The following is a 12,496-nucleotide window of genomic DNA, read 5'->3' as shown; positions in this document are numbered from 1 at the left end:
ATGGGAAAACTTGCAATATAGCAGGGTGTTCACATACTTTTCTTCACTGTAGATGAGCATCCGAGGACTCACATAGTTTCAAATGTAATATCTATTGCACTTTGAGGTATTTTTATAGTAAGCGTTAAATCGGGATTAAACATTTTCTATAGGGGGTGAGGGTTACATCATTTGGTGACTCACTGTGTTTTTAATAGGTAAAACAGAAATCAGTAGCTCAAAAAAGAACTCTCAGTGGCATTTATCAGGAAACAAAATCAGCTATACGTTTTTGCTAGGTTTATTTTAGTTCCTTTCAAGAATTTGTTGGCCCTAAAGCCAATAAAATACAACCAACCTGTTTCATTCTATTCTCACGACCTTCACCTTTTAGAACCTCTTTAAAATCACAGATCAATTTACTCAAGGACTGTAAGACTTGTTTTAACCTGAAGACAGTGTACTTGACCACAAGACCCTAATTTAATTGGAATGTGCAAAAGGATGAAGGAGACAAAGGACTAGACTTGAGTCACCATTTATCTTTGACTACTCCTAAGTGTTTACATATTTTATCAGTTGTGTATTGCACTCTGGTGGACTGTCACGGACAATAATCTGAAATGAATATCTCCATCATCTCATCCTAGTTTGTCAGAGACCATATGGTTGGGTTACTGACTCTGATGATCTCCCCTAAAAGCCCCCAAATTTGTCACAACCTTCAGTGCTCCTTCGAGGCAGACAGAGAAGCTGTGATTAAGTGAAAGGGGAGGTGTGGGGGGTGGAAGCATGCTGTCAGGAAGAGAGCCACTTCCTGGCTGCCTCGATGCAATCATGGGCACTATCTGATAGCGCTGGGGGAAATTGGATGAACTGAGAGACATTGGCTGCCTGTGATGGAAAAGATGACTCCTTTGTCACTGTGTCAGTCAATTCTCTACTTTAACCTGGGAGACCAATCAATAAGACAAAAAAAGTAGGTTTCCCTTTGTCTCTACTCTCAGCAAAACATCATCTCATTATGACAAATTTGTTTTGCATGCAATCTTTCTGAAAAAAGACCAGTAATTATTTATTCCTGAATCTGGAAAAAGCCTCATGGCTCCTGTGTGGTGTTTGTTTTATACATGCTCTCATGTATGTCTACGTGAGACTGTCCATAAGAGCCTGGTAACAAGCTTTCATGATGAGCATGAATGTCGATTCATTAAGGCAATACTGGGCATCTCAGGCTTTACCATTTTGTAAATAATATGGTCATTGAAAATAAAAATTTAAATGCTGTTTCTCTTCATTTCTACCCACAGTTCCCTAATATATGCGAGGAGTCTTCTTCTCCATTTGTCTTCATCTGCAGTAACTCCCAGGAGCTGCTGGTGAAATTCCCAATGAAAGGAAAGCACAAGATCTGTAAGTCCACTTTCTTTTCATGACAGGATAAGTGTGTAAAAAAATAGTGTCAGTGACACTTCAGGGCAATGGTTCTGCACTGCATTTTCATTGCATTAATATGTAAAAGATTAATAGTGGTAACTATACCAAAAGTGAAACAGGTTTACACATAAAGCCTTACCAAGTGTTCATTCTATCCAAGAGACATCCAAGACCATAGAAATGTCCAGAGACAAAATTGTACAACTCCACACGGCTGGAAAGGGTTACAGAGAAATTGCCAAGCAGATTGGTGAAAAAAGGTCCACTGTCGGAGCAATCATAAGAAAATAGAAGAAGCTAAACATGGCGGTCAATCTTAATCAGAGTGGATCCCCATGCAAGATATCACCTCGTGGGGTCTCAATGATCCTTAGAAAGGTGACGAATCAGCCCAGGACTACACCACAGGACTTGGTCAATGACCCAAAAAGAGCTGGGACCACCATTTCCAAGGTGATTGTTGGTAATACACTAAGACGTCATGGTTTGAAATCATGCATGGCACGGAAGGTTCCCCTGCTTAAACCAGCACATGTCAATGCCCATCTTAAGTTTGCAAATGACCATTTGGATGATACATAGGAGTCATGGGAGAAGGTTTTGTGGTCAGATGAGACGAAAATTGAACTTTTTGGTCGTAATTCCACTACTCGTGTTTGGAGGAAGATGAATGATGAGTTCTATCCCAAGAACACCATCCCTACTGTGAAGCATGGGCGTGTTAGCATCATGCTTTGGGAGTGTTTTTCTGCACATGGGACCATCAAAGTCTGCTCTCTCAAACCTCTTGCAAACATTCAATTTTGGCCATCCCTCTAATGAGCTCATTTCTAATCCTATCCAACCTGCTCGCTCCTAGCGAGAACCTCAACATCTTCATTTCTGCCACCTCCAGTTCTGTTTCCTGTCTCTAATCCGTACAACATGGCCAGCCTCACCACTGTTTTATGAACTTTGCCTGTCATCCTAGCAGAGACACTTCTGGCACATAACACACCAGACAGCTTCCGCCACCTGTTCCAACCTGCTAGGACCGGTTTCTTCACTTCCTTACCACATTCATCATTGCTCTGGATTGTTGACCCCAAGTATTTGTAGTCATCCACCCTCGCCATCTCTTCTCCCTCGAGCCTCACTCTTCCCCCTCCACCCCTCTCATTCACGCACATATATTCTGTTTTAATTCAGCTAATCTTCATTCCTCTCCTTTCCAGTGCATGCCTCCATCTTTCTAATTGTTCTCCACCTGATCCCTGCTTTCACTGCATATCACAATGTCATCTGCAAATATCATGGTCCAAGGGATTCCAGTCTAATATCTAATATATCTAATATCCTATCCATTACCACAGCGAACAGGAAGGGGCTCAGAGCTGATGCCTGATGCAATCCCACCTTCACCTTAAATTCTTCTGTTATTGCTAGGAAACACCTCACCACTGTTCTGCTGCCCTCATACATGTCCAGTACTATTCTAACACATTTCTCCACACCATACTTCCGCATGCAGTAAAACAGTTCCTCTCTTGGTACTCTGTCATTGGCTTTCTCTAGATCCATAAAGACACAATGTAGCTCCTTCTGACCTTCGCTGTATTTTTCCACGTGCATCCTCAAGGCAAATAATGCATCTGTGGTAATTTTTTCTAGGCATGAAACCATATTGTTGCTTGCAGATACTCACTTGTGTCCTGAGTCTAGCCTCTACAACTTTTTCCCATAACTTCGTATGGCTTACCAACTTTATTCCTCTATACTTCCCACAGCTCTGCACGTCGCCTTTGTTCTTAAAAATGTGAAGTAGCACACTTTTCCTCCATTCTTCAGGCATCTTCTCACTCGGTAATATTGTGTTAAATAATGTAATAATACCTCTCCAAATTGCTTACCTCCACAGGTATGTTGTCAGGACCAACTGTCTTTCCATTTTTCATCCTTTGCGGTGCCTTTCTAACTTCCCCCCTATTCATTATTGCCACTTCCTGGTCCTTCACACACTCCTCTCTCATTTTCGTCATTCATCAACTTCTCAAAGTATTCTTTCCATCTATTGAGCACACTACTAGCACCAGTCAACACTTTTACATCTCTATCCTTATTCACTCTTACCTGCTACACATCCTTACCATCTATATCCGTCTTTCTGGCCAACCTGTAGAGATCCTTTTCTCCTTCTTTTGTGTCCAACCTAGTGTACATGTTGTCATATGCCTCTTGTTTCGCCTTCGCCACCTCGACCTTTGCCCTACGTCGCATGTCAATGTATTCCTTTCGCCTCTCCTCAGTCCTCTCACTTCTCCTTCATTAATCTCTTTCCTTGTATTACTTCCTGAATTTTGGGGTTCCACCACCGAGTCTCCTTCTCCCCTTTCCTACCAAAAGACACACCAAGTACTCTCCTGCCTGTCTCTCTGATCACCTTGGCTCTAGTAGTCCAGTCTTCTGGGCGCTCCGCCTGTCCATCAAGAGCCTGTCTCACCTCTTTCCGAAAGGCCGCACAACATTCTTCCTTTCTCAGCTTCCACCACATGGTTCTCTTCTCTACTTTTGTCTTCTTAATCTTCCTACCCACCACCAGACTCATCCTACACACCACCATCCTATGCTGTCGGGCTACACTCTCCCCTACCACTACCTTACAGTCAGTAACCTCCTTCAGATTACATCGTCTGGACAAAATATAATACAGCTGCGTGGTTCTACCTCCACTCTTGGTCACCCTATCTTCCTGCCACTTCTGGAAAAAAGTGTTCACTATTGCCATTTCCATCCTTTTTGTAAAGTGCTGTCAAAAAACAAGTGACGCACACTAATTCGGTGCTTGCCATAATTTCAGGTGGATTGACAAAAGAACTCCAGCCGCTTGATATTGGTGTCAACGGGGTTTTCCAAGCTAGACTGCAAACTGTGTGGGAGCAGTGGATGACAGAAGGGGAACACACAGACAGGGAGACAGCACTGAATGACATACACCACTATCTGCCAGTGGATCATAAATGCCTGGGCTGATATATCAGTCTCAACTGTGGTTGGAGGTTTCAGGAAGGCAGGAATTTTCACTGGACTGTCAGACCACAGCCTGACTCAACGACTGACAATTTTGACAAGACGGTGGCCCCCCTACCCCAAAGGTCTGACATGAGAACTGATTTCTGGACAGCAGAAATGCCTGACAGCAGTGCACTTTTTTTTACCGACAGAGAAAATAGTTTGATGTGGAAATCTGGGGCTCTGTGCGGATGTTGTCTGAGTTTGAATGACTTATCTATTTTGCTGACATTCCCCTTAGCACAGCTCTATCTAGTGGCTGCAAAACGCAGCCACCGGTGTAGCTTCTATTTTATATGCCCGATAATGCGGTGCGTCCAATACAGGGGGTCCTCGGTCTACGACCGAGATCCGTTCCTACACTGGCGACATAATCTGAATTTCTACGTAAATCGGATTTCACTGTTAAAGTCAAAATTTACAATCACAGCTGGTATTGTCTCCAGCACTCACACGACCCTCGTGCAGATACGCGGCTCAAAGTGCGTGGGGGTGGGTACTTTGTATAAAGAAACTAAATACATTAAAATAAAAAAATAAGACTCTGTACTTCCCATTACTGCGAGAGGTGGATGATGAAAAATGAGGGGAGGCTGTGCTTAGCTATTCCTAAGGAAGCATGTGCAGGTAGCCCTTGCTAGTGGTAAATTCTTCCTCAACGTTGTTCCCATTCTGCTCTTTCAAAGTTAGGAAAATACACCGTGCGTTTTCGCTTAATAAACAATGGGCAAATATTAAGCATTGATTCTGGTCCTCGATCCATAACATAAACAATCTTTCCATCTCAAAAATGATCGAATGATCAAAAAAGTTGCTTCTTTTTTTTTGTTTTTGTTTTTTTTTTTTCACGAGAAAAGTTGCTTCATGATCACTGTACTGTATTGTTCACCCTGTTCAAACCCTTCACATGCGCTAAAACCCGGGCTTTTCCTTAATAATTATCGCTATGTTAAACCGACTCAAGCCCAAGTCTTTACCAATGTTCGGCGATGTTACTCCTTATGATGTTAAGCTTTGTTTTCATGGTAATTGCTTTTCTTTCAGTTTGACCAGCTTTGCTAAAACAAACTGCTTTCTTCTTTGGGCCCATAATGTGTAATACGGTAAAACGGTGAAAAAGGCAAATATACTCCCAACACTCAAACACAGATAAGCAATATGCATAAGCAAAGCAGAAACACTATGGTGCTGGGGACACAATGGTGAGACACTGGCGTCGTAAATTCAAAATGTTGTTGGTCGAGGATGTTTTACCCGAGGATTCCCTGTATATGAAATCAGTTTACAAATAGGACTTTCATCGAAGGTGCGCCTTATACTCCAAAGCGCCTAATAGATGTGAAAATAAGGTAGTAATTCTGGAAGCAGATAACTCCTTTTTAAATGAGGCAGTCTCTTGATGCATGACTGGTTCTGGACAGTACTGTTCAAACTGTCCACTGCACCTGGATTTGACTAGTGAAAAAACATTTTAAATCCGACTAATCCATCTCAGACTTCAAACTCATTTTACATCAGACTCATTATTTGTTGCTGTTATCAAGATGTAGTGTGGTTTAGATGTTGAAAACCCAAACAATAATGGCAAATAGCATGGCTATATTGTAATAGCAGCGGTTTTATTTGACTGAGACATTACTCAAAAATTATTAAACAACTCTTTTCTTGGTTGTCTTGCGTTTGATAATCCAATTACTGCATGCACACACTCACACACACACACACACACACACACACACACTCATGCATTCCCTTACAAATTGCCGGCCATTTTCCAAGAACTTTTAGGAAGCTTAGTCCCAAGATGGTTATGTGAAAGTTTTATAAAACACTTTCTGCTTCCTTTTAATATGTCTGGAGACGGTGAGACAAATGAATTCTGTCAAAGACGTATATCACTGAATCTTCTGTGGTTTAAATAGCTTGTCACTGGTGTCGCATCCTCAATAACAGTACTTTTGTATTCTTGAAACCAGGCCTTGAGTTTGGGAATGTAGCAGTACAATTTCTGTAACTGGATAAGGCACAAGTAGTGAGTTTGTCCTGTTTTGTATTAGGACCAAACCAGATTGTATTGGATGAATACAGGACTGATTTAATGACTGCTGTGTAGAACTGCCTCAACAGCTCCTGTGGTAGGCCGTGCTTCCTCGTAAGCCACAGAAAATACATCCGCTGGTGGGCCTTTTTGAGAATGGACTTGATGTTGGTCTCCCACTTGAGGTCCTGAGAAGCTGTATTTATCAGAAACTTCAAGGACTCGATGATTGACACACGGAAGTTGGATAGCATGTGGGATACCTGTGCCGAAGGATGCATCCTTAAATCCATGAACATCTCTACAGTTATAAGCATGTTCAGCTCCTTGTTATATTGGCCACACCAGAGCTCCAGCCACTTCATTTCCTGTTTAAATGCAGACTCATCTTTCCTTCATGGGTTCACTTCTTCATTGTTTTAACCATAGGCTTTGCACATTTAAGTTCATGCCTGTATATTGGTAATTAGTGAATTAAACTGATCAGATGAGCCCAAAGCTTCACGGGTAATAGGTTGTGACTTCAGCGTGGTATGGCAGTGATCTAGAATGTTGTTTTCCCTGGTGGGATAGTCAATGTGTGTCTTGGATTTAGAGAGTCCCCAAGAATAATTAGTGGTGAATCAGGGTGCTTTTTTTCAACTTTGCTGACTTGCTCAGCCAGCATGTGCAATGCAGCATATTAGCCTCGGGGAAATGAAAACACGAGCGAGAATGAATGAAGCAAAATCGTGTGGCGAGTAGAATGACTTCCATTTCAAAAACAGCTCCAAGTCCAGGCTTCAGTGTGTGTTGAGCTCAGTGATGTCAGTACTTAATTTTTCAGTGAGATAGAAGCACCGCCATGTTTTGTTTTTCTTGATACTGCTGTGTCGCGGTCTGTTCGGTGAAGTAAAAAGCCCGGAAGCATTATGCGGCCATCAGGGTTGTGTTCACAAAGGAAAGTGAAGCACTTGATGGAATGTCCAAAGTTTGGTTGGTGTGAGAAGATTAAGTTTATCCATTTTGTTGGGTACCTAGTTTAGATTTGCAAGTTGTATTAACAGGAAGGGCATTTGGAATCTTTGATGTTGGAGTTTAACTTAAGCCTGACTCCGGGATGCTTCCCTCTGTGTTGTCCTCTTTGCTTTCTCCATGCTTCATAAACCACAGCCGCTGTGCCTTTGCTGTGCAGGGGAAAAATGTGGGGATTTGTTTGTAAAAGAAGTTTACAAAAAGTTTGTAAAAGGAAGTCCAGAGTACGTCCCTCAATGTTTAGCAAATCTTTACTTCTATAGAAAAGTTGTGTAATGTCTCCAACGATGAGTGAAAAAGACAAAACCATACAGCACTGTAGAGCATGTTACCAAGGCTACTACTTGGGTAAGCAAGTACAACTGTGGGAACTAAAGAGGTGGCTGTGGAGTTTTTGACTAACTTATTGACTAACTAGTGCCTGAAGAATGAAGGAAAAGTGTGCTAGTTCCCATTTTTAACGTATATATTACAGTTATGCCTTGTTTCTTGACCACGATCCGTTCCAGAAAACGGTTCAAAAAGGAAATTTTTCGAAAACCGAATCAATGTTTGCCATTACAATTAATGGAAAAAGAAATAATGCATTCCAAGCCTAAAAAAGTCTTTTTAAAGCATTTTTTTTAGCTTTTCCTGATAATAAACTGCATAGTAGAAATACATGTATAGTTTAAATACTTTATATAATAAAATAATTTAAGAAAAATATTTATTGCTTAAAATGTATGCTTTAGTAGTAGACTACACGAGGCTGGGAGTGCGTTGCTGTATCTATAGCGACTCGGCCCCCAGCTGTGTAAACTTTTTTTACGAACAAAAGTGCAGAGTATGTTTAAACAAACAATAACAAGGGGGAAAAGAGCCTTTTTTTTTGGTTTTTAATTTTTACAAAAAGTAATACAAAAACATTCGGAACTCGACTTAAACAACAACTGTACATATCGAATGTCTTCGGGGGTAGGGACTCGCCCCCTTTTAATAAAAAACAAATCTAATGTCATATGTTTCTGCCGTCTTTTAAGAACATTTCTGAAGTGGCTCATCACGACATCATTAAAATTTTGGAGTGCTCTGCTACATTCAGATTTATTGGGGTAATGAAGTACGATGAAATTATGGATTTCGTTGCACTAGGCACAGATGACTTTGATGTCAGTCAGCACTTGGGACAAACAACCGTTACTACCGGGACACATCTGTGTACAGAGGCTGCGTTATATAGAATAACAAAATTGTGCTGATTGCGCTGCGTGCGTTATGTTATTTCCCGTTTTTTTTCGGCGCCGTGGGAATTCACATTAAAGCACGTCGTGGGTCAGCTGTTCTGGCCGCATGCAAAATTTTATTTCTGTGTTTTTTCAGCAGCGTGGGAATTCACAACAAAGGCGCCGTGGGTCAGCCGGTCTGGCCGGGCGCAATATGTTATTCCCGGGTTAATTCAGCGGTGTTTGAGTACCGATTTTCATTCAGAAACTGAAGCAAAAAAAATCTCGAAATTTTCATTCGAAAACCAATTTGTTCAAAAACGGAGATGTTAGAAAACTGAGGCTTTACTGTATATGTTTTTTTAAGTATTTTGAACTATAAACACGAACTATATGTTCAACTGTGCCATAAAATGCATATCTTGTTCGATCTTTTTACTAAAAAAAAAAAAAAGTATTTATGAATAAAAGTCCATGAACTTTGACCGGTTTCATGTGGTTAACCTCTGACATCACAACTAGGACTCGTGTCTGTTTAATGGCTTTATTGCTCGTAGCATTGCTTGTTGACGCTGAAGAAAAACCCATTTGTTTGAAGAATTTCTCAGTGATTGTAAGATAAAATCAATCCGTAACAATGGTGAAGAAGTGTGTGGTTCAGTTTTGTTGCAATTCGAATTACTTTGTTCATAGTTTACATTATTTCTCCAAAGACCCCAGCCTTAGAAGACTGTCAGGGTTGTGCAAACAAGAGCTAATTTTTCCAAACCCAGTAAGCAGTCTGTCATATGCAGTGAACATTTCACCCCGGACAGGATTCTTTTACTGGTGGACTCGTGTCTGAAATAGGTTTTAAATGTTAAAACCTGGATCAGTGCCTACCATACAGCCAGTTCCGACACCTGAACAGATCTGTGTTGCTAAAGGGGACCAAACGCGAACTTGGATTGGCCGCTGAACCTGGACACTGTCCGACAAGCTCAGAAGCCCCCCCACCCCAAGAAAAATAACCCAAAACTCCAAAGAGGTTTTGTTAAAAGACAAGGTGCGGAGGTATATTGATCATCTTTTATTTCCTGAAAACTTCGAACACTGTTGACATGGTTCAATGAAACCAGATTATGTCGTTCTTAGCGAAAAATATGTTTTATTACAGCAAATCGTTTGACCATTCTCAACTAGAAAAACGGGCTAATATTGTATGCAAACCGGGAATTCTAGCTAAATACTAGCCCTCCCTGGGTCTGACTGCTGGCTCGGCACCTTCATCCCCACCTATTTTGTCTGCATGTGAACGTGTGTTCTGTTTAACTTGCTCAAATTGATAACCATTAACGCCTTGATGAAGCTCGTATTCTTTACTGTCTTCATGGGACCCAGAATCATGTTCATCGCTCGAATTACTGTGAAATTCATCGTCGTTCTCACATTGGAGTCGAAGACCAGCCATGTTTATGTCACGTCCCTTCTCAGGATTTTCCGCTGTGTGCTCGGGTATTTCCGGCGAATTCAGCAATGTGCAATCAATTTTTCCCGATAATCAAAAACATGTTCAATCAACAAATGTTTCCTTCATAACAGATTTCCAATTCAAATTCTGCACAAGAAAAACTGTATAATATAAGCAAAAGGTGCTTTGAAGACTTTGGAGACAAGGTTCAAGAGAGCATACTTTGATGTCCAGAGGTGAGAGTGTGGGTATATTGCTAGAAGGGTGCTGAAGATGTAGCTGCTACGGAAGAGAGCGAGAGGAAAACAAAGAGAAGGTTGATGGATGTTGTGAGGGAAGACATTAGAGCAGTGGGTGTTAGAGAGGAAGATGCAGGAGATAGGCTTACATGGAAAAAGATAACACGCTGTGGCGACCCCTAAGCCAAAGCAAAACAAGAATGCATAATGTTCTAAAATAGTATGCAAATATGCAAATTTTGACCAGAGAATATGAAGTTTAACTGAAACTCAATTTCTTTCAGTAAGCACTGTATGTCTAAAATGCTCCTCCACTTGTAAGCTGTTGGTTATGATTTCTTGGCTGTCTTTTAACACTTGGGAAACAAAAGAAATTACCAAATGCAGACTGTCCTGTTGACCACAACAGGTGAGACAGTGAGTTGTAAGCAAAACAGTAGTATTTTCTGTGCCTCTGATGTTTACCATCAAAAGTGAAACTGGCAAATTTATTTTTTACTGTGAATGATGTTACGATTATCCCCACGAGTTGAATGACCGAAATGGATGATATTCAACCAAGGGACATTTGCACTTAAACCCCACCTGTCAATTAAACACATATTTCAAAATGTGTACAGCAATTGTCCTTAATCAAATGATTAGTTTGTATCCGCTTAAAATACTTGCTGGTTGACTTATTATTTTTATACCTCTAATTTGTTGGGCTGTTGAAGTGCTGTCTTATATTGAGAGTTGGGTCTTACATTTTTTTTTTTTTTTTTTTTGCTTTTATATGAAATGGAAATAAAATCAAATGGTAATCAAACTCTCAACACTTTAGGATTCATTGTGTAATCCGAATCACAATATTGAAGGATTCTTTGTAGTTCGTATGCCCCTATTTGATGAATAGTATGCATTTTTTGCAGTGATGATACCATTATCTCATGTTTGAATTGGTCGATCTTATCCAAGCTCTCCATCTTGTCATATTCATGTGTCACCAGCTGGGCCCCTCTTCTCTCTCAATTCCCAATGCTCATGGCTCTCAGAGGTCAAGGCATCACTACTCATCCAACACACAGAAGCCGAGGGTTTGTTTGTTGTTTGTTTGTTTGTTTGTTTTGCTACCCCAGCATCTTATATTGAGCTTGTCTCCTACACCACTATGAGATTAACTGGGACTTCATGTACACGTGAATATAAATATTTGATAAAAGGAATCATAAAATATAATTTTTTAGGGTATTCTCTCTTTTTTTAACCTTATCGTCACTGTCTTGTTATACAAGATAGAGAGCCTGATGTATATTTTTTCCTATATTGGGTTGTCATTTTCAAGCGTTATTATTACAGAATGTCGACCTTATGGTTTGGAACAGGAACAGAATTTAGCCTGAATTTCAGAATCAAAAGTTTGTTTCCTTTCTCCAGCTACATTTAAAAATTGACTATAGTGAGTAAGGATAAGGGGTATGGGAAAAGGGTGGGTGGATGGTAAATGTGTAAGGTTATGTTGGATGCCAGGTGAGGTTGAGGAAGCATTACCTTGTGGAGGAGTCTGTGACATTTAAAATGGCAAATAGCCAAGACGGACTCCCTATAAGAAGGGAAGTGCATAATGGTTTATGTTCACATCCTGTGAACATTTGTATCTGTGTGGAGACTTGTTTTTTAACCTGAAGGTCATTGTTAGTGCTGTTTGGCTATGGGTCCTGAGCCATGATCTTCTTTGCCCTCTAATCCTCTTGGTCTGTCACTTCCTTCATGCTTGAATTGATCTAACAGTCTCTTTAAATGCAGTGTAGAATGAAAAGATTAAACTCAAAGCGCATATATTGCATAATAAAGTGTGTTTTCAATTCAGGGGCAGTTTACCAAATAGCTCTTTTTTCACTGAAAACTAAGACACTGTCAGTTTGGGCATTTGTTTTCAGGACAGCGGAGTTTGCTGTGAGGGTTTTCTCCGGGCACTCCGGTTTCCTCTCACATCCCAAAAATATGCATTAATCGGAGTCTCTAAATTGCCCCTAGGTGTGATTGTGAGTTCAACTGTTGTCTGTCTCCATGTGCCATGCGATTGCCTGGCAACCAGTTCAGGGTG

At 40.7% G+C, this 12,496-nt stretch overlaps 1 protein-coding gene across 4 annotated transcripts in view; it reads left to right on the top strand.

Annotated features, from left to right (window-relative positions):
- Positions 1-12,496, top strand: part of trip4 (thyroid hormone receptor interactor 4) — a 116,566-nt gene that overhangs the window by 37,480 nt on the left and 66,590 nt on the right. For 2 of the 4 annotated variants that reach the window (XM_061815325.1, XM_061815326.1), the window contains exon 12: positions 1,290-1,392. In XM_061815325.1, coding sequence (XP_061671309.1) covers positions 1,290-1,392 — 103 coding nt within the window. Of the gene's footprint in view, positions 1-1,289; positions 1,393-4,252; positions 5,878-11,399; positions 11,487-12,496 lie in introns of those variants that run through there. The other 2 variants (XM_061815324.1, XM_061815323.1) reach the window with 2 other exon arrangements.

This window comes from Syngnathoides biaculeatus, chromosome 3 (genome assembly GCF_019802595.1).
Source record: "Syngnathoides biaculeatus isolate LvHL_M chromosome 3, ASM1980259v1, whole genome shotgun sequence".
In the NCBI taxonomy this organism is placed as follows: domain Eukaryota; kingdom Metazoa; phylum Chordata; class Actinopteri; order Syngnathiformes; family Syngnathidae; genus Syngnathoides; species Syngnathoides biaculeatus.
This window is presented reverse-complemented; position numbering and strand designations above follow the sequence as displayed.